Below are 27,808 nucleotides of genomic sequence, written 5' to 3'. Positions count from 1 at the left end.
TTAAAATTTAGAAAAACACTTATTTTTAACAACTTCATCAGTCACTTAATTGTCTCGGACCTGCACCAACATGACATGTTTAGCAAAGCTGCGTCAGAGCCCGGTCCTACGTCAACGCTACCATACTCCCAGCGTCTTGAAAGATTTTGCCTATGTAATTGTTATACTGTATTGGATTATTTTTATCAGCTATTTGCTATATACCCCTAACAGAACAAAGTTTTGTTAAGTTTGGGACACTAACCCCCGGGTTCTACATAGTGCGCCTAGAAATCTACGCCGAAATCAGCACAGAGCGTAACTTAACAAGCTTAACCTAATGAGCACTGATAACAGCACTTAAGCAATAATGAGCACCAATTGGAACTGATTGGAATTTAGGCACACGACTCGCTAAGCGTATTCTGTAATGTGCGCTGAAGTTCTAATGTGTGCAGGCAAAAACAGGCGCGGTTATGGGTGGAGAAATGGGAGTTTCATGGGCATTCCAAAATTGATGCGCCTAGTTATAGAATATGGCCCAGTTCGCCTAAATCTACATGCAGGGATTTACACCATGTTTTCACTGGTGTAAATGAATGCATGTAGATATAGAGGGGCATAATCGAACGAGGTTGGCCAACTATAAGGGCGGCCATCTATAATGACGGCCCCGTAAAGCGGCATACCCAACTGTATTATTGAAACAAGATGGCCGGCCATCTTTCGTTTCGATAATACGGTCGGGGCCGGCCAAATCTCAACATTTGGGCCGTCCCTAGAGATCGCCGGCGATAGAGATGGCCGCAATTGGTTTCGCCGATAATGGAAAAAAATGGCGGCCATCTCAAACCCGGCCAAATCCAAGCCATTTGGTCATGGGAGGAGCCAGCATTTGTAGTGCACTGGACACCAACCGGGCACCCTAGGGGGCACTGCAGTGGACTTCACAAATTGCTCCCAGGTGCATAGCTCCCTTACCTTGGGTGCTGAGCCCCCCCAACCCCCCCCCAAACCCCACTCCCCACAACTGTACACCACTACCATAGCCCTAAGGGGTGAAGGGGGGGCACCTACATGTGGGTACAGTGGGTTTTGGGGGGTTTGGAGGGCTCAACATTTACCACCACAAGTGTAACAGGTAGGGGGGGATGGGCCTGGGTCCGCCTGCCTGAAGTGCACTGCACCCACTAAAAACTGCTCCAGGGACCTGCATACTGCTGGGTATGACATTTGAGGCTGGCATAGAGGCTGGCAAAAAAATGTGTTTACATTTTTTTTTTGGGTGGGAGGAGGTTGGTGACCACTGGGGGAGTAAGGGGAGGTGACCCCCGATTCCCTCCAGTGGTCATCTGGTCAGTTCGGGCACCTTTTCAAGGCTTGATCGTGAACTACTACTACTACTACTACTTAACATTTCTAAAGCGCTACTAGGGTTACGCAGCGCTGTACAATTTAACATGGAAGGACAGCCCCTGCTCAAGGAGCTTACAATCTAAAGACAAGTGTACAATCTAAAAGACAAGTGTAGAGTCAATCTGATAGGGCATACTATATTTCTCGAAAGGTTAGGTGCCGAAAGCAGCATTGAACAGGTGAGTTTTAAGCAGAGATTTGAAGATGGGTAGGGAGGGAGGGGGCTTGGCGTAGGGGTTGAGGAAGATTGTTCCAGGCATAGGGTGAGGCAAGGCAGAATGAGCGGAGCCTGGAGTTGGCAGTGGTGGAGAAGGGTACTGAAAGTCGGTCAAATGCTCGTCAGGGCCGGCCTTCTTTTTTCCATTATCGGCCGAGGCCGGCCATCTGGCAACCATGCCTCCGTCCCACCTTCGGTACACTGACGACACGCCCCCTTGAACTTTGGCCGGCCCTGCGATGGAAAGCAGTTGAAGCCAGCCAAAATCGGCTTTCGATTATATCGATTTGGCCGCCATTAGGAGAAAGCCGGCCATCTCCCGATTTGTGTCGGAAGATGGCCGCCCTTCTCCTTCGAAAATAAGCAGGATAGACACTGAAATATGAACTAAGCATATTCTATAATCGGTGCCTAAAACTATGCACCAATTATAGAATACACTTAGAACTGATTTCAGCGCCGAATTTTAGGCGCAATATATAGAATCTCCTCCTAAGGGCCCTGTTTACTAAGGTATGCTAGCGTTTTTAGTGCGTGCTAACCATGTAGATGCGTATAGGAATATTATGGGCATCTAGAAGGTTAGTGAGCGCTAATGCTTACTGCGTGCTAAAAACACTAGAGCACGTCTAGCGTGGCTTAGCAAACAGGGCCCCAAATTTTGTTCGCTTTTTTTTTTTAATGTAAAATGTAGTCAGTAAAAATACAGAAATGTGTGAGCGTAGGCCTTGGAGAACATATGAGGGTCTTAAGCATAAATGGGAACAGGATCTGGGGTTCTCATTGACTTCATGGAATGTGGAGACTACTTTAAAAGGCATTCGCCTATTAGTAACGGATGAACGGTTGAGAGAATGCGGGTATAGAATAGTTCTTCGGGGTTACATGTCTAAAGTGCAGTTGGCTCATGTGTTAGAGACGGTTAATGCTGCTTGTTCTAAGTGTGGGGGGGGGGTCATAGTTCCTTCTACCATGCGTTGTGGCAGTGTCCAAGGGTGCGAGCATTTTGGCAGCGGGTCCGGGGGTTTCTGATCAAGCTTGGGAATAAAATTGAGGGCACGGAGGCACAGTTTTTGCTAGACCATCCAAAGGCTTTTGCCTCTTTGAGCACTCCTGCAACTATGCTATGCAGAAAGCTGAGTTTGGTAGCTCAAAAGTGTATAATGCAATATTGGACCTCTTCGGAAGCGCCCGCCTACTGGCATTGGCGTAATCAGGTGCACCTTTTAGCATCTTGGGAGGCTAGAGATTCCAAAATGTCGCCAAAACGTAGAAAACAATTTCTTCAGATATGGATGCCTTATCTTCAGATTCTAAGCCCAAGGGGTCGGAGTTTACTTATTAATGCTTGTTGATTTTGGATGTGGAGTGGGGGGGGGGGGGGTTCCACCTCCTCTCTGCCCCGTACTAAGCTGCTTTTCCTAGAGTACAGAGCTGCCAAACAGTTCTGGATTATTGGTACTGTTGTACTTCCTTGAATTAATACGGATAGCACCCCTGAGATTTTGGTAATTGAGTGGTACAGGGGTTGGGAAGGGGAGGGGTGGGGTGGGGGGGGAATGGGCGGTTTACAAGCTGTATGGTTCATGCATTGTATCTTATTGTTTGTAAGTTGGCAATATTGAGTATGTTGTGTGCTGTGTTGCTTAACTTTGAGTTATCAATAAAATTACTTTAAACTTTAAAAAAAAAATACAGGAATGTGTCACCTACAGTTCTAATGACCCACATGTTAAATTGTGATTTGTATGCAAGCCTGTTTCAGCAAAATAGCTCAGGATTTGTTTCCTAGATTTCACACCTTGGGAGGGAAGTAAAATCTTTTATCTATCTAGTGAATTTCAGGAAAAAAAAATCCTTTCACCTATTTTTACGAGAGACTTGGCCCAGAAACAGTAACATATTTTGCTTTTTGGGGCAGTGTTTCTAAGAATTTAGGTCTAAGGTTTGCATTTGTTTGGTTTGGTTTGGTGGGGACACCTCAGAGAGGGAGAGAAGATAGGCATTGGTACTATGATCGCCCCCTGCTGCCAAACAGTAGCACTGACAATTTGATATGGGTACCTGGAGTTTGGAATTAGATAATAATTAGATAATAATTCTTTCCTGTAACCTAAACACATCTCCTCTTCCTCAACGATGTATTTCTCCTCTCCGGAACTGGTAATCACCACTTACGGAGCTATGTAAGCCACATTGAACCTGCAAATAGGTGGGAAAATGTGGGATGCAAATGTTATAAATAAATAAATAATGAGGAGAGAAGAAATGGGCAAACATTTATATTTATTTTAAGTAGAGGAGTGTGGTAGCCGTGTTAGTCCACTCTTAAGGTTATCAATAGAAATCAAACAAAATAAAACATGGAAAAGAAAATAAGATGATACCTTTTTTATTGGACATAACTTAATACATTTCTTGATTAGCTTTCGAAGGTTGCCCTTCTTCCTCAGATCGGAAATAAGCAAATGTGCTAGCTGACAGTGTATATAAGTGAAAACATTCAAGCATTACTATGACAGTCTGACAGGGTGGGAGGATGGGGGTGGGTCGGAGGTATGCATGGGGACATCAAAGCATTTCATTGATATTCTAACAGGATGGGTGTGGATAGGTGAGGGGTGGGGTGATCAACAGAGAAATATAGCTTTATGGTTTATAATGGGCTAGGAACCCAGATCCTTGATGTCCCCATGCATACCTCCTACCCACCCCCCTCCTCCCACCCTGTCAGACTGTCATAGTAATGCTTGAATGTTTTCACTTATATACACTGTCAGCTAGCACATTTGCTTATTTCCGATCTGAGGAAGAAGGGCAACCTTCGAAAGCTAATCAAGAAATGTATTAAGTTATGTCCAATAAAAAAGGTATCATCTTATTTTCTTTTCCATGTTTTATTTTGTTTGATTTCTATTGATATCTATTTTAGAAATGAAGCCTATGTAGATCAAAACTATTCACACTAAAAATAACACCTACGAGGCTAATCCATGAAGGTTTAACATGAATTCTAAGGCCATTTAGGTGGGCTACCATTGAGACAGGCTATTTTACCTCAACTCATGCTATTTTAGCACAGGTCCCATTTTATGCAATGAGACCTAGTTACTAATAATTGGGGATAACAGTAAAATAGCATTTCTTAATGGTAGCCCATGTTGACAACTTCCCCCTTAATTAAAGAAAAAGGAAATGTCTCTAGAAATCGAAATCACTGCTCTGCTATATGTAATAAAAGTGAGCCAAAGTATAGGACAATCAAGCCATTGTGACATCACTGATGAGTTTGGCTCTTAGGCAATGGTGGAATGAGGCATTATGACATCACAATCTCAGCTCTGGTTAAATCACTGCTATATGTAATAAAAGTGAGCCAAGTATAGGACAGTCAAGCCATTGTGACATCACTGATGAGTTTGGCTCTTAGGCAATGGTGGAATGAGGCATTATGACATCACAATCTCAGCTCTGGTTAGCAGAAACTCTTCACACTAAGGGGGGGGAATTATCAACATGGGCTACTTTTAAGATGGGTCATTTTACCACTAACTTGTTCTATTTTAACACAGGTCCCATTTTATGCAATGAAACCTGGTTACTAATAACTGTGGTTAACAGTAAAATAACACAACAACAGTAGATCACACTGATAAATTCCTCCTTTAAGCTGCTGCTGCAAAAAAAACCCCAGCATGGTATGAGTGTAACAGAGTCTTCAAAGACATTAGTGGACATATGCTAAAATTAGTATCTACCCACATCTAAATGAAGGCACATCCTAGGTTAATTAAGTTTTAGCAAGTGTACTAAATAGCGTGATATGCTTTCTTCCACCCACTATTTCCTGAGCACTTGGCAAATCCTAAAATTTCACACCTGCTTCAGACCATTTTTATGGTCAGGTACAGCAACAGAGCAGTACTGACAACAAAATAAAGCCAAAAAAAGAAATGCAAACATCAATTATAATATAAAGAAAGAGTTTCAGTAAACTCCCTATAAGCTCTCAAAAGTTAGACACTGGGTAAAAAACAGACTGATGCAATAATCTGAAATAAAATCAAGACACAAAAGTCATTCAGGATATTTCTATAAATTGGCGCCTCAGTCTAGGCACCCAAATGCCATTCAGTTCCCCCGAATTCTACAAAAGTCACTAAAAATTGTATGTACAATTTAATTGAATAACAAGCTAATTAGCGCCAATAGTTGGCTTGTTAACAACCTATTATTGGCACTAATTAGATTTACGTAAAATATACATGCATAAATTTAGGTGCAGGATCCACACCTAAATTTTACACACGCAATCACGCAATCACATCACACAATCTTCATCCATTCCGACCCTCCACTTATACCTCATTCGATCACTATACAACTTTGTATTTGTTATCCACCGACTGGGCAAACGCCTTTGATGGTACTATGTAAGCCAAATTGAGCCTGCAAATAGGTGGGAAAATGTGGGGTACAAATGCAACAAATAAATTAATAGCCAGATCGACTTGAGAGTGAAAAAGCCATCACTCATCCATGGAAATGAGCTATAAAACACAGGTCTAATTTTGGGGATATGCCAGGTAGTTGTGACCTGGATTGACTACTCCTAAAGACAGGGTGCTGGGCTCAGTAGACCTCGCTCCGTCTCACTCAACATGGCTGATGGCGGACTTTCATGACAGTAGGTAGCCTTTTGTGCTCAGCTTGTAACAAGGCCTAGTTAACATATTGGTCTTTCACTGTTCACATCTTTTTCTTTGGTTCCCTAACATGGAAAGTTTATAGTTACAAATTGATAGTTAGAAGGTTCACTTCATTTCTTCATCATTGTTGGACTATAAGCCCTCCTTTGTTCTCTTTAAGCTGTTCATATCTATATCTTCCACTGTTGCCGGGTTCACCGTATAAACAGAAGGGGAGTGTAGCAATATCAAGTTATCATGGACGCTTAATATGTGGATACTGAAAGCAAGTTGGACTTGGTGTAGATTTTGTAGCCTTGGTTCAGGCTTATTCTACAGTCTACTAGTAAAAGTGTTTCCCTGCTGAGAGATGAATTTAACAGGATGAGGGTCAGCAAAACATTAGTAACACCCCTAGCATTAAGACCCAGCAAGCATGCAACCAGAAGCAAAGTCCAGCAGCATAATTCAAAGCAGACGGCATCCCATATATGGACGCCAGGATATTTCCCTCAAAAATATCAAGGTCCCTGTGCAGACTTAGAAGCTGTGAGCAAAGCTTCCCACAGCCGCAAGCCTTACTGGTGATGGTGCAACGTAAGGATGGTAACGGGTGGAAAGTTACACGAACTCTGTGGATCACAAGGTCTACCATGATGACTCACAGGATCAGGGAACCCAAATAGTTTTCACTTAAAAAGCAAGGTAAACTACAAACTGTTTTATGTTTGTTTACGTCCCGTGAACGACAGGCTGCCCTAGGGGCGACCATTTCTCGCTGGAAGCCAAAAAATGAAACGTAAGAAAGTGTGCTTGGCAAATTCTGGAAAAATTTAATACCGGTGCTGTGCAAATATTTATCGGGAAAGAATAAGGTATGTTAACTGCTTGTAAGCTCATTATGAAAAAAAAAGCAGAGTGTGCATCTCACTGGATTTGTTACCCGTTGTGTCCTTGGCTTGCATTCATGCAGTATACGGAGGTACAGTACAGACCATGTGCATCAGGGTAAATAATAGAGGAAGGCTTGGCTTTGATTAAAGCCTGCAGAAGAAAGACTTGTCAAGATTCATTTCTTCAGCTCTGATGAACACTTTCAGGCTTAGGAATTACGTTTAGAACTGTCGTCATCTGAAAGGAAAAGTGTCGTAGGCGCAATTATTGCATGAAATGAGACAGACTTGTATGGACTGTAAGATCTTCTTGAATGCCAAACTGTTGTTTTGATACTTTACTCCGTTACAGTTAAAAAAAAAAGGTTAGATATATTATTGCTGATTTATAATGTCCAAAAAAAACAGGAAGAGCCTCCACGGAAAATCAAAACAAAACAGCAAAAGTAGAGGCTGACAAATGTACAAACCAATAGGGAGATAATATCAAAAACAGTTTATTCAGAATATTCATATCAAGGACCCGACACGGTCCGTGTTTCGGCGCCAAAGTGCCTGCCTCAGGGGTCACAAACAACTTTCTCTGAAAAGTAGCTGATTGGCTTGAATAAATCCTTAATGTATACCCGTGGTTGTAAAACAGGTTAATCCACGGAGAGAAGAAAAACCAGCAAACCGATCAGCAAAAAACACCTTGTGACAGAGAAAGTTGTTTGTGACCCCCTGAGGCAGGCGCTTTGGTGCCGAAACACGGACCGTGTCGGGTCCTTGATATGAAAATTCTGAATAAACTGTTTTTGATATTATCTCCCTATTGGTTTGTACATTTGTCAGCCTCTACTTTTGCTGATTTATAATAAGCACATTAAACTTCATGATGTATTGTAAGCCACTTTGAGCCTGCAAAGAGGTGGGATAAGGTGGGATACAAATGCAACAAATAAATAAATAAATTTATCATTTTCTCTGTTTCACATTAAGCACACACAAGACACTTTTGTTTTCAAGCAGCTAAATATAGCATATGTTATAGAAGGGTAAACACGCTTAGACAGAAGCACTTACACCAGGCATAGAGCTGGCATGTGTGCACCCAAATTCTGGTAACATAGTAGATGATGGTAAAGACCTGTATGGTCCATCCAGTTAGCCCAACAGGATAAACTAATTACATATGGTATGTGATACTTCACATGTATACCTGATCTTGATTTGTCCTTGCCATTTTCAGGGCATAGACCATAGACGTCTGCCCAACACTGTCCTTGTTCTCCAACTTCTGAAGCTGAATCTGTCCAGCCATGATCAAAGCACAGACTGTATACATTTGCCCAGTACTAGCTCTGCTTCCCAATTACCGGTGTTGCCACCTAATCTCCGCTATGCTTCTGTGGATCCACTCCTTCTAAACAGGGTTCCATTGTGCTTATCCCACACATTTTTGAATTCCATTACCATTTTCAACTCCACCACCTCCCACAGGAGGGCATTCCAGGTATCTACCACCCTCTCCGCAAAATCAACCCTTCTTCTCCTTTCCTCCAGGGTATACACGTTCAGGTCAGCAAGTCTCTCCTCGTACGTCTTGCAACTCAACCTCGTAACATTTTCGTCATTTTTCTCTGAACCGCTTCAAGTCTTTTTACATCCTTTGTAAGATACAGTCTCCAAAAACTTAACTGGTGATACGCACATATGTCTCGATAGTCAGACCACTGGAGAAAGCTAGGCTGTCTCCCGCGGTTGGCGCCAAGCCCGGATATTCAGTGCCAGTCCGTTTCCAGTGACCGGCATTGAATATCCGATTTAACTTTGACCAGTCCGATTTTAACCGGCCACACTGATATTCAGCACTGGCCAATTAACGTGAGGCATGTCAAAGTTATTCTAGCTATTGTGATGGTCAAATATGGCCACCAAACTTGACCGCCATATTTAGCCATATTGTGATGGCCAAATATGGCCGCCAAACTTGGCCGGTCGGGTTTTTTAAATCGAGGGATAGCCGGTAATATCGCGCGATGTAACCAGCTATCTTTAAGCCGCTATCCGACGATATTCAGCATTTAGTGGCCTTTTTATTTTAAATATCGGGTGGATAACTTATAGTACTCTATATGAGCAGATCCTGTTCTAAAATACTAGTGGAACTTGAGACACCTCAACCAGAATATCTCAGTTCTGATTGTACATACTTTCTAAAATGCTATTCTGTCTACACACTCTGCTAGTTACTATTCTATAAAGGAAAATAGGCACCTAATTTTCTTCTTAGAATAGGATCAAGATAGGTGACCCTTTATAGAATTGCCTGCATGGAAGGTAGCCTTATAACAGGGTACCTTGGATTTTTTTATTATTTATAAAACATGCTTGTTATACCACACTTTCTGTAACCAGGTCAAAGCGGTTTACATAACAAAAATTCCAAGGGTTGTGAAAAGAACTCCATTAAAATACAAGAGCTGGCACTCACCCTAGTAGTCTAAAATTAATGGGGGAAAAAAGAACAACTGCTCAGTTCCCATGTGACCCAGATACCAATCAGTAATCTAACTAATTATAAACTAAATCATTAATAGGTTTTAAGATGGGACTTAAATTTTGAAAACGATAGTTCTGAATGAATATACAGCGGAAGAGCATTCCATAATTTTGGATCCAAAAAGAAAAATGCAGAGTTCTTTTTGGATTCATAAATTACTTTTCTAGGTGCTGGTAGAACCAGTCGGCGAGAGTCTATAGATCAAAGTGTCCAAGCAGGAGTGTATGAAATGACCTTGGTTTAAAGGTATATTGGGGTATTCAAATGATAAGACAAAGAAAAGGCAAAGAATTTTAAATTTGATAATTTTTTTGTTTGTTACATTTGTACCCTGCGCTTGCCCACTCATGGCAGGCTCAATGTGGCTTACATGGGGCAATGGAGGGTTAAGTGACTTGCCCAGAGTCACAGCAATGTGGCCGCGCAGGCTTCTGCTTCTGTGAGTCTGACGTCCTGCACGTACGTGCAGGACGTCAGACTCACAGAAACAGAAGCCTGCACAGCCTTCTACATGGAATGTTGCTAGTGGAATAGCAACATTCCATGTAGAATCTCCAATAGTAGCAACATTCCATGTAGAATCTCCAATACTATCTATTTTATTTTTGTTACATTTGTACCCCGCGCTTTCCCACTCATGACAGGCTCAATGCGGCTTACATGGGGCAATGGAGGGTTAAGTGACTTGCCCAGAGTCACAAGGAGCTGCCTGTGCCTGAAGTGGGAATCGAACTCAGTTCCTCAGTTCCCCAGGACCAAAGTCCACCACCCTAACCACTAGGCCACTCCTCCACAATAACCAATGTAAAGCAAGTAGGAGGAGAGTAACATGATCAAATTTTTGCGCGCAGCTAAAGAAATGAGTGGAAGTATTCTGAAGCATTTGGAAATGGCATAATTGTCTTTTATCGAGACTGGAGTAGACCACATTACAATAATCCAATCTTGAAATAAGAAGATCATGAACAAGAGTTTGAAGAGAGTCAACGAATCATAGTAGGATCTATCAGATCAGCATACATTCCCTTATTTTGGCTAAAATGAGCCGAGCATATTTCTTTCAAGGGTAGTATCGCAATCCTCATCAATCCTAAACTGTTACTCTTTTTAATTATTATACTTTTTTAGTGTTTTTCTAGCATTTTTAGCATTTTACTTTCAGTTTTTCAAATTTTGTATACATATATACTATATCTTTATAGCAATTTCAAAGTAGTACTTAGCTTTTATTAAGTTCTCAGTATTGGAGACAAGATGTCACCGACATAGATCCATGTTTCGCGTAAATGTCATACTATTCAAAACATTCAATTGTACTACATATATTTAATCTGTAAAGGTTAACCTGCAAGAGCCATTCTCTGAGATGGAATAGCACAGAGGTGGCTTGCATGATTTTTCTTCTATTGACTTTGAGAATCTTACAGAGCGTGGGATAAACACAAAGGAATCCTGTTCAGAAGGAATGGATCCTCAGGAGCTTAACTGAGATTGGGTGGCAAGAGCCGGTAGTGGGAGGCGGGGATAGTGCTGGGCAGACTTATACGGTTTGTGCCACAGCCGGTGGTGGGAGGCGGGGCTGGTGGTTGGGAGGCGGGGATAGTGCTGGGCAGACTTATACGGTCTGTGCCAGAGCCGGTGGTGGGAGGCGGGGCTGGTGGTTGGGAGGCGGGGATAGTGCTGGGCAGACTTATACGGTCTGTGCCCTGAAAAAGACAGGTACAAATCAAGGTAAGGTATACACAAAAAGTGGCACATATGAGTTATCTTGTTGGGCAGACTGGATGGACCGTACAGGTCTTTTTCTGCCATCATCTACTATGTTACTATGATACTATGTATCAACGCTGTTTCAAGGTAGTGCCATATAAAAAATTATTAATTCTTAGCAGATAGTAATAATACTATGTCCTAGTACACGTCTTGACCTTTACTCACCAAGAGTGTTTCTGACAGACGGCATCAAAGATGGCTGCTGATACGTTTCAATTGATTTTATAACCAATCCAATCGCAAATAACGTAGGGCACCAATCCCAACTCCGGGCACGAACAGCTGATAGATATTAAGCAATTGCAGCAACAAATGATATTCATATGAGTGTACCCAGTTCTTGGCATTTGGCTGCAGGAATGGTGCTTTTCTATAACATAGTAACATAGTAGATGACGGCAGAAAAAGAACTGCACGGTCCATCCAGTCTGCCCAACAAGATAAACTCATATGTGCTACTTTTTGTGTATACCTTACCTTGATTTGTACCTGTCCTTTTCAGGGCACAGACCGTGTAAGTCTGCCCAGCAGTATCCCCGCCTCCCAACCACCAGCCCCGCCTCCCACCACCGGCTCTGGCACAGACCGTATAAGTCTGCCCAGCACTATCCCCGCCTCCCACCACCGGCTCTGCCACCCAATCTCAGCTAAGCTCCTTAGGATCCATTCCTTCTGAACAGGATTCCTTTATGTTTATCCCACGCGTGCTTGAATTCTGTTACCGTTTTCATTTCCACCACCTCTCGCGGGAGGGCATTCCAAGCATCCACTACTCTCTCCGTAACAACATGCACAATTTTTTGGAAAACCCCTGCCTCGCCTCTGGCAATGGAGGGTGAAGTAACTTGCCCAAGGTCACAAGGAACGTGAGAGGAATTTGCTAGTTTTCATGCTGCTGTTTTATTCACCGAGTTTCTCCTCCACCTACCCTAAAAGCAACCCATCTCTGATTGTTTTTTCCCCCTTTACTTTTATTTATTTAATTAGACCGAGGCAATTGCAGTGCCCTTCAAGCCTGCCATTATTTTAAGCTCCAGTTAATGGCCTGGAACATTTTGCATGTGCAAACAATGCAAACATCTGCCCTTCATTTCCTTTTCACTTCCACGTCAACGGGCTTGCTCGGGATGTCGTGAGTGCTGCCCAGAGCATGTGCCTTGGCAGAAATTGAGAAGAGAACATGTGTACAGAACACTCAAGGACCATGGGGCGTGAGGAAGCCTAAAGGTTAAGCTATCAACAACAGAGGAAGAGTAGCTTAGTAGTTAGAGAAGGCTGCAAAGCAGTGAAGCCAGGGGGGTTCAGATCCTATTTCTTCCACTGAGACTCTATCAGGCTTATTTTCGAAAGAGAACGGCGCCCATCTTTCGACACAAATCGCAAGATGGGCGTCCTTCTCACAGGGTCGCCCAAATCGGCATAATCGAAAGCCGATTTTGGGCGTCCTCAACTGCTTACCGTCGCGGGGACGACCAAAGTTCACAGGGGCGTGTCGGAAGCATAGCGAAGGCGGGACTGGGGCGTGCTTAACACATGGGAGTCCTCGGCCGATAATGGAAAAAAGAAAGGTGTCCCTGACAAACACTTGGACGACTTTACTTGGTCCTTTTTTTTTACAACCAAGCCACAAAAACGTGCCCTAAATGACCAGATGACCACCGGAGGGAATCGGAGATGACCTCCCCTTACTCCCCAAGTGGTCGCTAATCCCCTCCCACCCTAAAAAAAAATTTTTAAATATTTTTTCCAGCCTTTATGCCAGTCTCAAATATCATACCCAGCTCCATGACAGCAGTATGCAGGTCCCTGGAGCAGTTTTAGTGGGTACTGCAGTGCACTTCAGGCAGGCAGACCCAGGCCCATCCCCCCCTACATGTTACACTTGTGATGGTAAATGTGAGCCCTCCAAAACCCACCACTGTACCCACATAAAGGTGCCCCCCTTCATCTCTAAGGACTATGGTAGTGGTGTACAGTTGTGGGTAGTGGGTTTTGGGGGGGTTGGGGGGCTCAGTACACAAGGTAAGAGAGCTATGCACCTGAGAGCTTTTTCTGAAGTCCACTGCAGTGCCCCCTAGAGTGCCCGGTTGGTGTCCTGGCATGTGAGGCGGACCAGTGCACTACAAACGCTGGCTCCTCCCACAACCAAAGGGCTTGCATTTGGTCGTTTCTGAGATGGGCGTCCTCAGTTTCCATTATCGCCGAAAATCGGGGACGACCATCTCTAAGGATGACCATCTCTGAGGTTGACCTAAATGTTGAGATTTGGGCGTCCCCGACCATATTATCGAAACGAAAGATGGACGCCCATCTTGTTTTGATAATACGGGTTTCCCTGTGCCTTCGCGGGGACGTCCTGCGAAGACGTCCACAGGGAAAACATGGGCGGGGCCCCGTTCAATTATGCTCCTCAGTGGCATAGCCAGACCCAGTATTTTGGATGGGCCCAGAGCTAACTTAGATGGGCCCTTCCACGACGCGGCACTCCACAGCATCCCCCCCCCCCCACCCCGAGATATTTTTTTAAATTATACATTTTTTTCACCTACCCCATATCAACATGTCTCCTCCTCTGCAGCATCCCAGCATCTGCCCGCCCATCACTGAACCCCGTCCCTCCCTGAAGTACCTCACAGGCGTCCCCAGTGCCTGCAGTGATTCAATTATTGCTGCCTGTGCTTCCATTAGCCAGGTCCTGCCAGACAGGAAACGATGAAAGCTAGGGCAGGACCCGGCCAATGGAAGCCTGCAGGGCCGGTGCAGGCAAAAATAATGAATCACTGCAGATGCCGGGGACGCCTGTAAGGTACACCAGGAAGGAACGGGGTTCAGCGACAGGTGGGCAGATGACGGGATGCCACAGAGGAGAGATGTTGATGTGGGGTGCTGCCGATAGGTGGGCCTGAGCCAAGCATGAGTGGGTCTGTGCCCACCCTGGCCCACCCGCAGCTACGCCACTGTATGGGGTTAATTTACAAAGTTCCATAGGTTATAATGGGGCTCATTTTTGACTGAGAAAAACGTCAAAAAAGTGTCATAAAGCACCATTTGGATGTTTTTCTTCTCACAACGTCCAAATCGATATTTTCAAAACCTATTTTGCAAACGTTTATCTATGCAATTCGTCTGCAGTGTGTCCAAATCGCAAGGGGATGCGTCGGGGGCATTTTGAAGGCGGGATTAGAATGTGCCGAACGCTTGGACATTTCACAGCCATAATGTAACAAAACAAAACGTCCAGGACTAAAACTAAGACATTTTGGTCTAGACCTGCTTTCAGAACGAATAAGGCACAAAAAGGTGCCCTAAATGACCAGATGACCACTAGAAGGAATCAAGGGTGACCCCCTAATACCCCCCCCTCCCACCCCAAAATGTGAATATGATTTACTAGCCTCTATGATAGCCTCAGATGTTAAAGTCAGGTCTATTAGAGCAGCATGCAGGTCCCTGGAGCAGTGGCGTTCCTAGGGGGGGGCGGTGGGTGCGGTCCGCCCTGGGTGCACGCTGCTGGGGGGGGGGGGTGCCACGCGCCTGTTGGCTTCGCTCGTTCCGTGCTCCCTCTGCCCCAGAACAGGGTAAAAATGCACCCGGGGGGGTGTCCTTTCACCGGGGGGGGGGGCACTGTACCCAGGGGGGGGTGCATCGGCAATCCGCCCCGGGTGTCAGCCACCCTAGGAACGCCACTGCCCTGGAGTAGTGTAGTGGTTGGTGCAGTGCACTATGGAATGGGGGACTCAGGTCCCTATCTCCCTCTACCTGTCACACTTGTGGTGGAAACTGGGACCCCTCCCAAAGTCACCAAAACCCTACAGTACCTACATACAGGTGCCCCCTTCACCCATAAGGGCTATTGTAGTGGTGTACATTGTGGGACAGTGGATTTTGGGTGTGTTTGGATGGCTCAGGGGACAAAATAAGGGATGAAAGGTGAGATGTGTACCTGGGAGCATTTTTATTACGTGCACAGAAGTGCCCTCTAGGGTGCCGCATTGCTCTCCTGGGATGTCTGGGGGACCAGTCTACTAAAAATGCCGTCTCCTCCTACATCCCAATGGCACGAATCTCTACGTTTTGCACTTACTCATTTTGTTTTCAAAAATGGACCAAAAAAACAAAGCGCAAAACCTTGTTCAAAACAGTATTTTCAAAAAAAAAAATTGAAAATGACCTTCTTTCCTATTCGGATTTTGGATGTTTTGTGCAAAATCGGACTTAGATGTCATGTCGAAAATGCCCCTCTACGTAACTTTGTAAGCCTAAATGCTTTGAAAATACGCCTCCATGTGATCTTGAGAAAGTCAATTCACTTTCCATCACTTCGGGTGCAAATTGTTTGCCAGTTTGAGCAGGGAAATAATAGCTCACATACCTGACTACATAACTCACCTTGAGCTCAGCTTCGGAAAAGGCGAGTAATGTCTAAATTCCAAATCGAGGTTATGAGATCAAGACAACAGCATTTCCAGGATGCTTTGCTCAGCTTGTTCTAGGTTCATTTTTTACAGCTCTGCTTTTATACTGTAGGAATTTAAGAGAAATGGCTTCTTAAGCATCTTTTCTCCTTTAGGCATACAACATTTCTTGGAAAGAAGGCGAGAAATGAAATTCCATTGTTTTCGGATTGGCAAGAAAATCTTACCACGGTAGAAGTTATGATAAGAGCATTCCACAGCCGTCATTTTTGTTTTTTCCCTTTCAAAGCCCTATAAAATTCTGGCTTCCTGATCAGGAGTCAGAGGTCATGCAGGGAAACCACTGCAGGAAATCCATCATCGGACTCCTAACCCTAACTTTCCTGCTTTTATACACTGAACAAATGACAAGTTATCGAGAAGAGCAGGAAGTTTCTGCTTGTAAACAACCCGGGGGAGAGGGAGGAGGGAAGGGGTCGTTTTATGATTTATGCTTATCAAAACAATTCAGATAACCCAAGGCAGGTTTGCCTCATTAGGTTAGTACTGTCTGGCACAATCTCGCTTTACCGCTGGCTGTTTTGCAGCTGATCCCTCCGTGCCCTGGATGTCATGCAATGTATTAATACTTTTATTTCTCTGCATCTGCCAATTTTTCATTGTCCAAACAAAGAAAATTATGCGCATACACTTTCGCTGTGCGTGCAGTTACAACAGTACCCAGCTTATACATGCAACAGGCTGCAAAAATGCTCTGAACTGCAGCTGCAGAAAGAACATTCTAGGTTCCTGCTCCAGAAAAGAGGTGTCATTCAAAGCATAACAGAAGGAGGTTTATTCAGAGCGTTTGATCCAATAGGAGTTTAGTTTGAGCTTTTGGAGGACCAGATAGAACCTAAGAATAAGGGGGAAGTAGTACCTTTCCTCTCCTAGGGGGAGTCCAGTAAAGAAGGATGTAGAGGAGCAGTATGGGGGGGGGGGCACCAGAGCATGACTTCCCTGCACAAGAGACTAAGGGGTCCTTTTACTAAGCCGCGAAAGCGTCAACGCGCACCCGACACGTTGCAAAATGGAGTTACTGCCCGACTACCGTGTGGCTCTTGCGGTAATTTCATTTTGGGCACGCATCTGCTATGTGCATCTGAAAAATATTCTTTTATTTTCTGGCGCGCATACCGGACGCGCGCCAAGTAGCGTTTGGCACATGTAGGTCATTACCACTCAGTTACCGCGTGAGTCTTTACCGCTAGGGCAAGGCTGGCGGTAAGGTCTCAGACCCAAAATGGACACGCGGCAATTGTCATTTTGCCACACGTCCATTTTTGGCAAAAAAAAAATCGACGTGTGCCCAAAACCCGCGCCTACACTACCGCAAGCCATTTCTCATTGCGTCTTTGTAAAAGGACCCCTAAGGGCCCTGTTTACTAAGCAACATTATAGGGATGTTAACGTTTTTAATGCACGTTAACTATGTACGTGCGTTAACCATGTACACGCCTTTAATATCCCTATAGGTGCCTACATGGTTAGCACGCGCGCTAATGTAGGTGTGTTAAAAACACTAAGGGGCCCTTTTACTACGCTGCGTAAGCATCTATGCTAGCCCAACGCGTACCAAAATGGAGTTACTGCATGGCTACCACGTGGCTCTTGCGGTAATTTCATTTTTGGAGCACGGCCGATACGCAATGGCTGGCGGTAAGGTCTCAGACCCAAAACGGACGCGCGGAAATTTTGATTTTGCAGCGTGTCCATTTTCAGCAAAAGTTTTAAAAAGGCCTTTTTTACAGGCGCGCTGAAAAATGGATTGGTGCGCACCCAAAACCTGCGCCTACACTACCGCAAGCCATGCTTCAGCGCACCTTAGTAAACAGAGCCGTAAGAGAGGAGAAGTAAAAATAGCGGCACAGGAGCTGCCAGCCTGTTAATTAGCTGTGCCCTGGAGCCGTAAGGACCGGAGCCAGTGTTTCTCACTTGCACTGGACTGGTTAGAAAGGTTAGTCTGGTCCACAGCTATCCCTCTGAGGTGCATGCCCCCAAATTCTGTATAGATTACACAAACTCAGGCACAAATTGCAGCTAATAATAATTGATAATATGCTCTAATCGGCACTCCTTCCATAGTGCCCTAAGGAAGAAGGTCTGGTCACAGGAATACTGGATCCTGGACATAAGTCAGAGAAAGCAAAGGTTGAAGTTGCCGACAACTGTAAGTCCCAATCGGGGAAGGGATTGAAAGCTGAAAGCAGTGGAATCAGTGAATGCCAAATCACCTTCAATGTCAGGGGACAATTCACCCACCCAGGGATTATCCTTCACCTGTTCATGAGGCAAACTTACATCACTCAGGCCCCCATGCTCAAAAACAATTAGCGCCGGACTACTGCCCACATTTGCTACAGCCGAATGCTCAGGGCCAACGAGCATATGAAATAATGATCTCACTGGCTCAGAGTACAGTGAGCATGCAAATGCATGCTAAAGAGGTCATTAAGTATTCCTCCATAATGTTTAGTGGACAGTGTGCCAAACAAAGGCGCTCCTCCTGCGGCAAACCCTATGCCAGCTCGGAGCTGTCATTAGGGTTGTGCGGGCTGAGCCGCAGGGGAAGGGATGACCTCTCAAGTGCAGGTGCAGCTCTAGCCCTGGTGTTCTGGCGAACCCCAAACCCCTCACTCCCCAATAGCTAAGGCCCTGGTGATCCAGTGGGTCCCTTGACAAGGACCCTCCCCCCTCCAGTGGCCTTGCGGTGACCCTCCCAACCCCTTGTTAGGATCAACATACTATGTTTGGTCAAGGTTCCTATTTTTTTGTCTTCAGCTGAGATGCTGGACATGTTCCTATTGGACTTTTGATGTTAAATGACCTCTAACACAGGTGCTGTGTTCCAAAATACGGCCCGTGTCGGGTCACTAATGTACAAGGTTGATCTTTGCTGTGGAATAAAAGGACTTGTCCCATTTTGAAGGCTCTTGGTACTTTTTGTGTTTCAGGTTGTGTTTTGTGCTTTGAACCTTCTCTGAGTTGTTCTGTGGGACATTTTCAACTTAGACACCCTAAGCAAAATCAGGCTGCCAGTGAATATATATAACCTCTTTGGAATATCAGGCCTGACTGTGGATAATACATTGAAATCCTTAGCTCGGTGTTCAGCTGCCAAGGTCAAAAAAGCAAATAGAATGTTAGGAATTACTTGGAAACAATGGAGAAAAGAACTGATAACATAATAACATCTTTGTATCAAGCCATGAGGTGACTGAACCTTGCCTATTATGGGCAGATCTGGTCACCCTATGTTGAACAAGACACAACCAGAACTAGAAAAGGTACAGAGAAGAACAACAAACAGGGCAACAGGTGCAGTTGTCAGGAATCTAGGACTGGCCTAGAACCACTGTATCATTGGATAATTCTTGTGATGGCCAAATAAAAGAAACTTGAAGACCTGCAAAGAAGTAAGAGACCCTTTTACTAAAAGGCATTAGAATTTACCATGTGAAAACAGGCTAATGGCAAATAATTCCAAAAAATTGAATAATGCAAGAAAAAGCAGAGGCTCAAGCCCACCATAATCTAAAAGCCCTCGCATCAGGAAGAACTAACAACCTATGTTCATGTGACCACAGGACCCAAGAGAGCACATGCTTAGGTAAATTAACTTCTATGGAGTCCTTTATCCAAACTGCAGTAAAAAGTGGCCTAGTGCAGAAGCTCACTAAACATTTTATGATGTCATGTTTCCGCATGCTAAAAGATGCATTACTGAATTTCCAAGGATATTATTGGGAGGGGGCATGGTATGGGTGGAGACTGGGCATAAATGCATTACTTAACCCAAGCTAAGTGGCTAATGCAGAGTTAACGTGGAAGCATTTACCCCATAATTCTATAAAAGTCACCAAAAATGTGGGCATGTGCACAATTTGTGTGCACAATTAAATTAAATAATGAGCTAATTAGCACCAATAGTTGACTTTTTAACAAGCAATTAGCACTAATTAGATTTAATTAAAATAAAAGCATGTAAATTTAGGCATGGGATCCATGTCTAAATTTTATGCACAAGTTCAAAAGGGGACACAGAAATGGGAGGGTCATGGTGGAATGGGGTGTTCCTAGCATTTACATGTGTTGCTATAGAATAAGGGGGGATGGGGATATGCACTTAATTTAGGTGCATACATTTGCACCACGTTTCAGTTAGTGCAAATAGCAATTCCTGGGTGTGCGCGTTATTCTATAAACTGTGTCTAACTTTAAGCCCGGCTTATAAAATAGCACTTTTTTCAGTGTCATATATAGAATTCGCCCCTTAGGGCCTCTTAAACAGGAGACAGTCAGTGCTCCCACGTTAACTCTATGCAGGTACCATGTGCTAATGACAACATTAGTACACAACCTGCAAAATAAAAATGATTTAAAAATGCCATGAAGCCACGTTAACCACAACACAGATTAATAAAAGGACCCCTAAGTTCACCCTATACTACTACTACTTAACATTTCTAGAGCGCTACTAGGGTTACGCAGCGCTGTACAGTTTAACAAAGAAGGACAGTCCCTGCTCAAGGAGCTTACAATCTAAAGGACGAAATATCAAGTTGGGCAGTCTAGATTTCCTGAATAGAGGTGTAGAGGTTAGGTGCCAAAGGCGAAATTGAAGAGGTGGGCTTTGAGCAAGGATTTGAAGATGGGCAGAGAGGGGGCCTGGCGTATGGGCTCAGGGAGTTTATTCCAAGCATGGCAGAAAGGGCGGAGCCTGGAGTTGGCGGTGGTGGAGAAGGGTACTGAAAGGAGGGATTTGTCTTGAGAGCGGAGGTTGCGGGTAGGAATGTAAGGGGAGATGAGGGTGGAGAGGTAGGGAGGGGCTACAGATCGAGTGCATTTGAAGGTTACCCTATCTCCAATATCACTAGTAAGGGTGTGCAGACTTGTTTATTTTTCATTTTTGTTTCTTTTCATTGTTTGGAGGTTTAGTTTTGGGGCATTTTTCAATTTTTTTAGGAGTTGTTTTTATAGTTTGTCTGTAAGCAGGACGGCTGTTCTGATTGTGTGGAATTTAAAATCTAATATGAATTCTTTTTTCCTCAGAGCCATGCGACTGTACCTTTTACTCTTTCTCTCAGTGGTGAATGGAGGGACGTCTACCTATCGACCTCTGGAGTACTTACCTTGTGAACTGGTAAGACAAAAAGCGCCAATGTATCTATTATGTATTAAGATTTATTAACTGCCTTTATGAAGACATTTATCCAAGGTGGTATACAATAGGTATGACTTGACATGCAGGCTTATTTTCAAAAGAGATCGCTGGCGATCTTCCGACACAAATCGGGAGATGGCCGGCCATCTCCTAAAACCGGCCAAATCGGTATTATCGAAAGCCAATTTTTGGACACACTCGCCGGCATTCCGTCGTGGAGGCTGCCAAACTTCAAGGGGGGTGTGTCAGCAGGGTAGCGAAGGTGGGACGTGGACGTGCTTACGAGATGGCCGGCTTCAGCTGATAATGCAATAAAGAAAAACAGCGATGACGAGCATTTGGCGGGTTTTACTTGGTCTATTTATTTTCACGACCAGGTCTCAAAAAGGTGCCCAAACTGACCAGATGACCACCGGAAGGAATCGGGGATGACCTCCCCATACTCCCCCAGTGGTCACCAACCCCCTCCCACCCAAAACAAACTTTAAAACATTTTTTTGCCAGCCTCTATGCCAGCCAGCTCCATGACAGCAGTATGCAGGTCCCTGGAGCAGATTTAAAGCCAGGTGCACTAAACTGCACGGAAGAGTCCTTCCCTTAAGGATCTGCTCATTTGCATGCGAATTTCCTTCCCTAGGAGGGGAAGCCAGTCGGCCAGCTCGTAAAAAAAAAAAAGGATCTTGCTGATCAGTTATGTTATGACTTACTTGTTCTGGAGTGCTGTATTTTATGATACTGTTTTGAGAAATGTTCAATAAAGACTTCATACAAATTAAAAAAAAAGTCCCTGCCATGCATTTTCCCTTGATGGCCGTCCCTGACGTGCACTTCCCTTAATGGCCGTCCTTCTCCCCAAAAATCAAAACTGTTTTTGCTCATAGCTTTTTTTAGTAGTAACAGTGGGATTTAAACCAGCCACCTTTATATTACAAGACCAGTGATGTAACCACTTGGCCATAGCTCCACTTAGTTAGATGCCCCTCCCTTTTGATTATACCCCTTCAAATCTCTCTCAGCCAATCACAGCGCATTTAGCTGTCTGTGAGTGGCTGAGAGAGACCTGGAGGGGCATAATCAAAAGGAAGGGACAGCCAAGGAAGTGGAGCTGTGGCCAAGTGATTACATCACTGGCCCTGTAATACAGGGGTGGCTGGTTCAAATCCCGCTGTTACTACTAAAAATATGCTGTGAGCAAGAACAGTTTTGATTTTTGGGGAGAAGGACGGCCATTAAGGGAAGTGCACGTCAGGGACGGCCATCAAGGGAAAATGCATGGCAGGGACTTTTTTTAATTTGTATGAAGCCTTTATTGAACATTTCTCAGAACAGTATCACAAAATACAGCACTCCAGAACAAGTAAGTCATAACATAACTGATCAGCAAGATCTAAATATCCAGAAGTACCATTGCACTACGAATGCTGGCCCCTCCCACAGCCAAATGCCTTGGATTTGGCCGGGTTTGAGATGGCTGGTTCCAGTTTCCATTATCGCTGAAAAACAAAGTCGGCCATCTCAAGCCTGGCGATCTATGGCATTTGGCTGGCCCCAACCGTATTATCGAAATAAAAGATGGTCAGCCATCTTTTTCGATAATACGGTTCCGGACAGCTCTTTGCGGCGCCGCCAAAATAGATGGCCGGCGCCGTTCAATTATGCCCCTTATAGACAGCCTACATGATAGTAATGGAATAACTCTAGCACAATGACCAAATGTCTGCATAATACACAATTAGAACAGTGAGATCAAATTGGAAATAAGCAAATGGGGAGGAAGAACAATGCTCAGGAAAAAAAAAAGTCTGCTGTTTATTATTATCAGTTCTATTATGTAACCCATCACCCACTTGTTTTCTAGCTTTCATCTTTTTCTTTTGAGGCAATTTTCAGAATTGGCATGTAAGGTGTGACATTGTGCATACTTTTTACCCACAGACCTTATACCAATTTTCAAAGCAAAAGTTTGACCCTTTGAAAATTGAGCCAGGAAAAGCACGTGCACAAATTTAGACCTGCTACTTGTGTGGCCCTTTTCCTATATAAACGTAAGTGCAAATACAGGGTGAGGCAAAAAAAAAAAAGAAAGTAACCCCCTAGAGGTTTTTGCTGTTTTCCCAGCAAGTGCTTGGAATTTCAGTGTGGAATTGTACAGTTTTATTTGTTGTTACAATCTATATTTATGCGCCAAGTGGAATGAGATTATCTTTAAGCACGGCAAAGTTACAGACATTTTAGTGTGACTACCCAGTGATTTTTGCACGTTCAAAAATGTTTGCACTGTAAAACTACCATTATTTGGGAAACAAATGGGGGACTGGCTTACTGTTAATGATGCCACAGTGACATAGACTTTTGTCTGGGGAGCAATGTTGGAGGCCTGTCACAAGCTCCACCCAAACAATGGAGGAACTCAAGGAAGCGCTTTAGATAATCTGGGACAGTCTGCCATAAAGATCGATCGACAAGGCTGTCTAAGAACTTCCAAAAGCGAATGAAGGCCTGTGTTAAAGCTGGGGATGGACACTTTGATTATTCACAGTAACTGCAAAACTTTGACATTGTCAAGGTCTCCTTCACTCACAGGTCAGGGAATGGGCTCCTGCAGTCCAGTGTTCACCTCCAGATGGGGTTAAGCACCACACTGTAATCCAACTTGGTTTTAAAGCGAAACACAAAAGATGAAAAATTCCAACTCACTTGGTTACCAGTTCCTCCTGTCCTGAGCCAGGTGCTGGCCTGCTTAAGTCCAACAGAAAAAAAAAAAACCCACTCAGGTTATCACTTCAGCTCAGCACAGTTCTACCCGTCAGCTGAAGTGCAATCCACAAACCTCCAAAAAGGAAGGAAAATAGGCCAAAGGGTTCAGTTCACTTACTTCCTCAAACACTAATACCAAAAAGTTCAAACTAAAGTCTTTCAGTCTTGTCCCCTGCACAATGCAGCAGTGGCGTAGCCACGGGTGGGCTTGGGTGGGCCAGGGCCCACCCATTTATGGCCCAGGCCCACCCAACAGTAGCACATGTTTAGTGGTAACTGGAGGGAATCCCACGCTCCGCCAGCTGAAGATTTTCCCCTGATGGTAACGAAAACGCTACTCTCTATGACACCGGCACCTGCGCACGCTCAGTTTTCAGTGCATGCCTGCTGCCAAGGTGGAAAGAAGCATTTTCCCACCAGCTGAGATAAATTTTTTTTTTTTTTTTTGGGGGGGGGGGGGGTAGAACACGTGATGCTCACCCAATTCTTGCCTAGGCCCACCCAAAATCTGTTGTCTGGCTACACCCCTGCAATGCAGGCCTAGCAGAGCACCACCCTCTTCACAGTTTGCACTTCTGTGACCACCCAGGCTCTGCTGCTCAGTGCTGGAAAGGTTACCTTTTAGTTGTTTTCCTCCCAGTCCATATGTGCAGGATCCTCTGAGCAGGGCCATTCAAAAGGGGACTCCCTCCCTTCTTCCACACAGTCAATGGGCTCTGCCCTCTCCTTCCAACCTTCCCTCTCCCCCTCACTGTTCTCAGGGAATCCCACTCCTCCCCCCTTTCACAGCTGGGAGGTATCCGGTACTGATTACCAACCCAAGGAAATTGGGCTTCATCTTTTGTAAGCCCCCTACTGGTGACTGACTTCAATGGCATTTCTGTTCCTGAGCTGCCTCCCTTCCAGTAATTCTCAGGAATTCACACCGGGATTTCCGGTATACCCTTTCCTTTAGGCCTCCTAAAGAACTCTGGGTAGGGTAGTTCCGGACCTGCCTGCCCTTGGCATTGATCAGTGTGCTTAGCCTTATCACAACACGTTGTTAATTGTATCGTTTGAATGACGTTATTGTACTCTGTTTTAGCTCGAACCAGGGGCGTATCTGCGTGGGGCCTCAGGGGCCTGGGCCCCCGCAGATTTCGCCCTGGACCCCCCTACCGCTGCCAACCCTCCCCCTCCATTGCTGTCGCCTACCTTCGCTGGCGGGGGACCCCAACCCCCGCCAGCCGAGGTCCGCATCCTCCTGCCGCTGCCGGCTGCCTTTAAAAGAATTCCGTCAGCTGGCGGGGGACCCCCAACCCCCGCCAGCCAAGCCGAGGTCCTTTCATTTCTAAAGCTGGCGCCGAAAGTTTCTTCTGAGTCTGACATCGCTGCACGTTGTACGTGCAGGATGTCAGACTCAGAAACAGAATGATGTTTCTGAGTCTGACGTCCTGCACGTACAACGTGCAGCGATGTCAGACTCAGAAGAAACTTTCGGCGCCAGCTTTACTGGAAGAAGAAATTAAAGGACCTCGGCTTGGCTGGCGGGGGTTGGGGGTCCCCCGCCAGCTGACGGAATTCTTTTGAAGGCAGACGGCAGCGGCAGGAGGACGCGGACCTCGGCTGGCGGGGGTTGGGGTCCCCCGCCAGCGAAGATAGGCGACAGCAACGGCGGGGGGGGGGGATTGGCAATGGCAGCGGCTGGGGGGAGGGGGATCGGCAATGGCGGCGGCGGCGGCGGCGGGGGGGCTATAATGTGCCCCCTCACTCTGGCCCTGGCCCCCCCTACCGCCGCAGTTCAGATACGCCCCTGGCTCGAACATTTTTAACTCGCAAAAATCATTAAAATGTCAGTGACATCAACATAGCTTAAAATAATTGAATGTTGTTGAATAGTAATACATAAGTATGATGACTAAATAAGTACATTAAAATTTCTCATTGAAATTCAAAGCAGTTGCTGAGAAAACTGCAAAAAACTGTAGAGGGTTACTTTTTCTTCCCCTCACCCTGTATATGCATAAGTGTCAACCCCATCCAAGGAATATCTATAGCTGCACATAAATGTTTCCATATGGTTGTACTACATGCATAAGTTTAATGGACATAGAAAACAATTCTAGAAATGCAGTACTGCAAGGCGCGAGAGGTCATGGCAGTCACTTCCTGGAAACCACCACTAGAGGCAGCAGTGAATGGGCTTTGCTCCTGCTCCTAATGTCCCACTGAACTACCAGGATTGGCCAGGGAGGGTCTATGGTGATGGCAGGTGGGGGAGGGTTGGGGAATCATTTCAGGGAGAAGGGGGGTCAAAAAGAGCCTGCTTATTTGGGGAGGAGGCCTGCTTATTGGGGGGAGGATCGAAAGGGGGATTGGAGAGCCTGGGGAGGTGGTTTTTTAAGTTATGTGGATGCCAGTCTGGGAAGGGGACCTGCTCATTGGGATGGGGATCAGAAAGGGGATTGGAGAGCCTGGGGAGGTGGATTTTTAAGTTATGTGGATGCCAGTCTGGGGAGGGGACCTGTTCATTGGGATGGGGTGAATCAGAAAGGGGATTGGAGAGCCTGGGGAGGTGGATTTTTAAGTTATGTGGATGCCAGTCTGGGGAGGGGACCTGTTCATTGGGAGGGGTATCGGAAGGCGGATTCAGGAGCCTGGGGAGGTGGATTTTTAAGTTATGTGGATGCCAGTCTGGGGAGGGGACCTGTTCATTGGGAGGGGTATCGGAAGGCGGATTCAGGAGCCTGGGGAGGTGGATTTTTAAGTTACGTGGATGCCAGTCTGGGAAGGGGACCTGCTCATTGGGATGCGGATTCAGGAGCCTGGGGAGGTGGATTTTTAAGTTACGTGGATGCCAGTCTGGGAAGGGGACCTGCTCATTGGGATGGGGATCAGAAAGGGGATTGGAGAGCCTGGGGAGGTGGATTTTTAAGTTATGTGGATGCCAGTCTGGGGAGGGGACCTGTTCATTGGGAGGGGTATCGGAAGGCGGATTCAGGAGCCTGGGGAGGTGGATTTTAAGTTACGTGGATGCCAGTCTGGGAAGGGGACCTGCTCATTGGGATGGGGATCAGAAAGGGGATTGGAGAGCCTGGGGAGGTGGATTTTTAAGTTATGTGGATGCCAGTCTGGGGAGGGGACCTGTTCATTGGGATGGGGTGAATCAGAAAGGGGATTGGAGAGCCTGGGGAGGTGGATTTTTAAGTTATGTGGATGCCAGTCTGGGGAGGGGGACCTGTTCATTGGAGGGGTATCGGAAGGCGGATTCAGGAGCCTGGGGAGGTGGATTTTTAAGTTATGTGGATGCCAGTCTGGGGAGGGGACCTGTTCATTGGGAGGGGTATCGGAAGGCGGATTCAGGAGCCTGGGGAGGTGGATTTTTAAGTTACATGGATGCCAGTCTGGGAAGGGGACCTGCTCATTGGAATGGGGATCAAAAAGGGGATTGGAGAGCCTGGGGAGGTGGATTTTTAAGTTATGTGGATGCCAGTCTGGGGAGGGGACCTGTTCATTGGGAGGGGTATCGGAAGGTGGATTCAGGAGCCTGGGGAGGTGGATTTTTAAGTTACGTGGGTGGCAGCCTGATATTCAGCCACAGCCCACAGAATTGTTTTATGTGGGCCTGGCTGAATATCAGCTGGAATTTGCATAAGCTCCGGTGGCCAGCCCCCAATATTCAGTGCTGGTGCCCAGACATGGTCTGGCATTGAATATCTGACGCTAATGTAGCCGGCAACAGTCAGTGTTTTAAAAAATGCTGACTCTTTCTGACACTCTCTCTCTGACTCTCTCTCGCCTTTCAACATATTCATCACTGTGATATCTTCAGTGTCCTCTGTGGCTGTTCAATGGTTCCCTGCTCACTCTTTGAGGGTCACCCAACAGATCTGGTTTTAACAAAATATATAATGACTATGTAACCAAATTCTTCAGGGGTGTT

General features: G+C 45.4%; 1 protein-coding gene across 3 annotated transcripts in view; it reads left to right on the top strand.

Moving 5' to 3' along the window:
• Positions 1 to 27,808, top strand: part of LRRC32 (leucine rich repeat containing 32) — a 67,865-nt gene that overhangs the window by 4,288 nt on the left and 35,769 nt on the right. The window contains exons 1-2 of one of the 3 annotated variants that reach the window (XM_030200055.1): positions 6,862 to 7,005; positions 21,018 to 21,108. In XM_030200055.1, coding sequence (XP_030055915.1) covers positions 21,022 to 21,108 — 87 coding nt within the window. In that variant the 5' untranslated portion in view covers positions 6,862 to 7,005; positions 21,018 to 21,021. Of the gene's footprint in view, positions 1 to 6,861; positions 7,006 to 19,278; positions 19,284 to 21,017; positions 21,109 to 27,808 lie in introns of those variants that run through there. The other 2 variants (XM_030200058.1, XM_030200056.1) reach the window with 2 other exon arrangements.

Source organism: Microcaecilia unicolor, chromosome 4, assembly GCF_901765095.1.
Source record: "Microcaecilia unicolor chromosome 4, aMicUni1.1, whole genome shotgun sequence".
NCBI lineage: Eukaryota > Metazoa > Chordata > Amphibia > Gymnophiona > Siphonopidae > Microcaecilia > Microcaecilia unicolor.
This window is presented reverse-complemented; position numbering and strand designations above follow the sequence as displayed.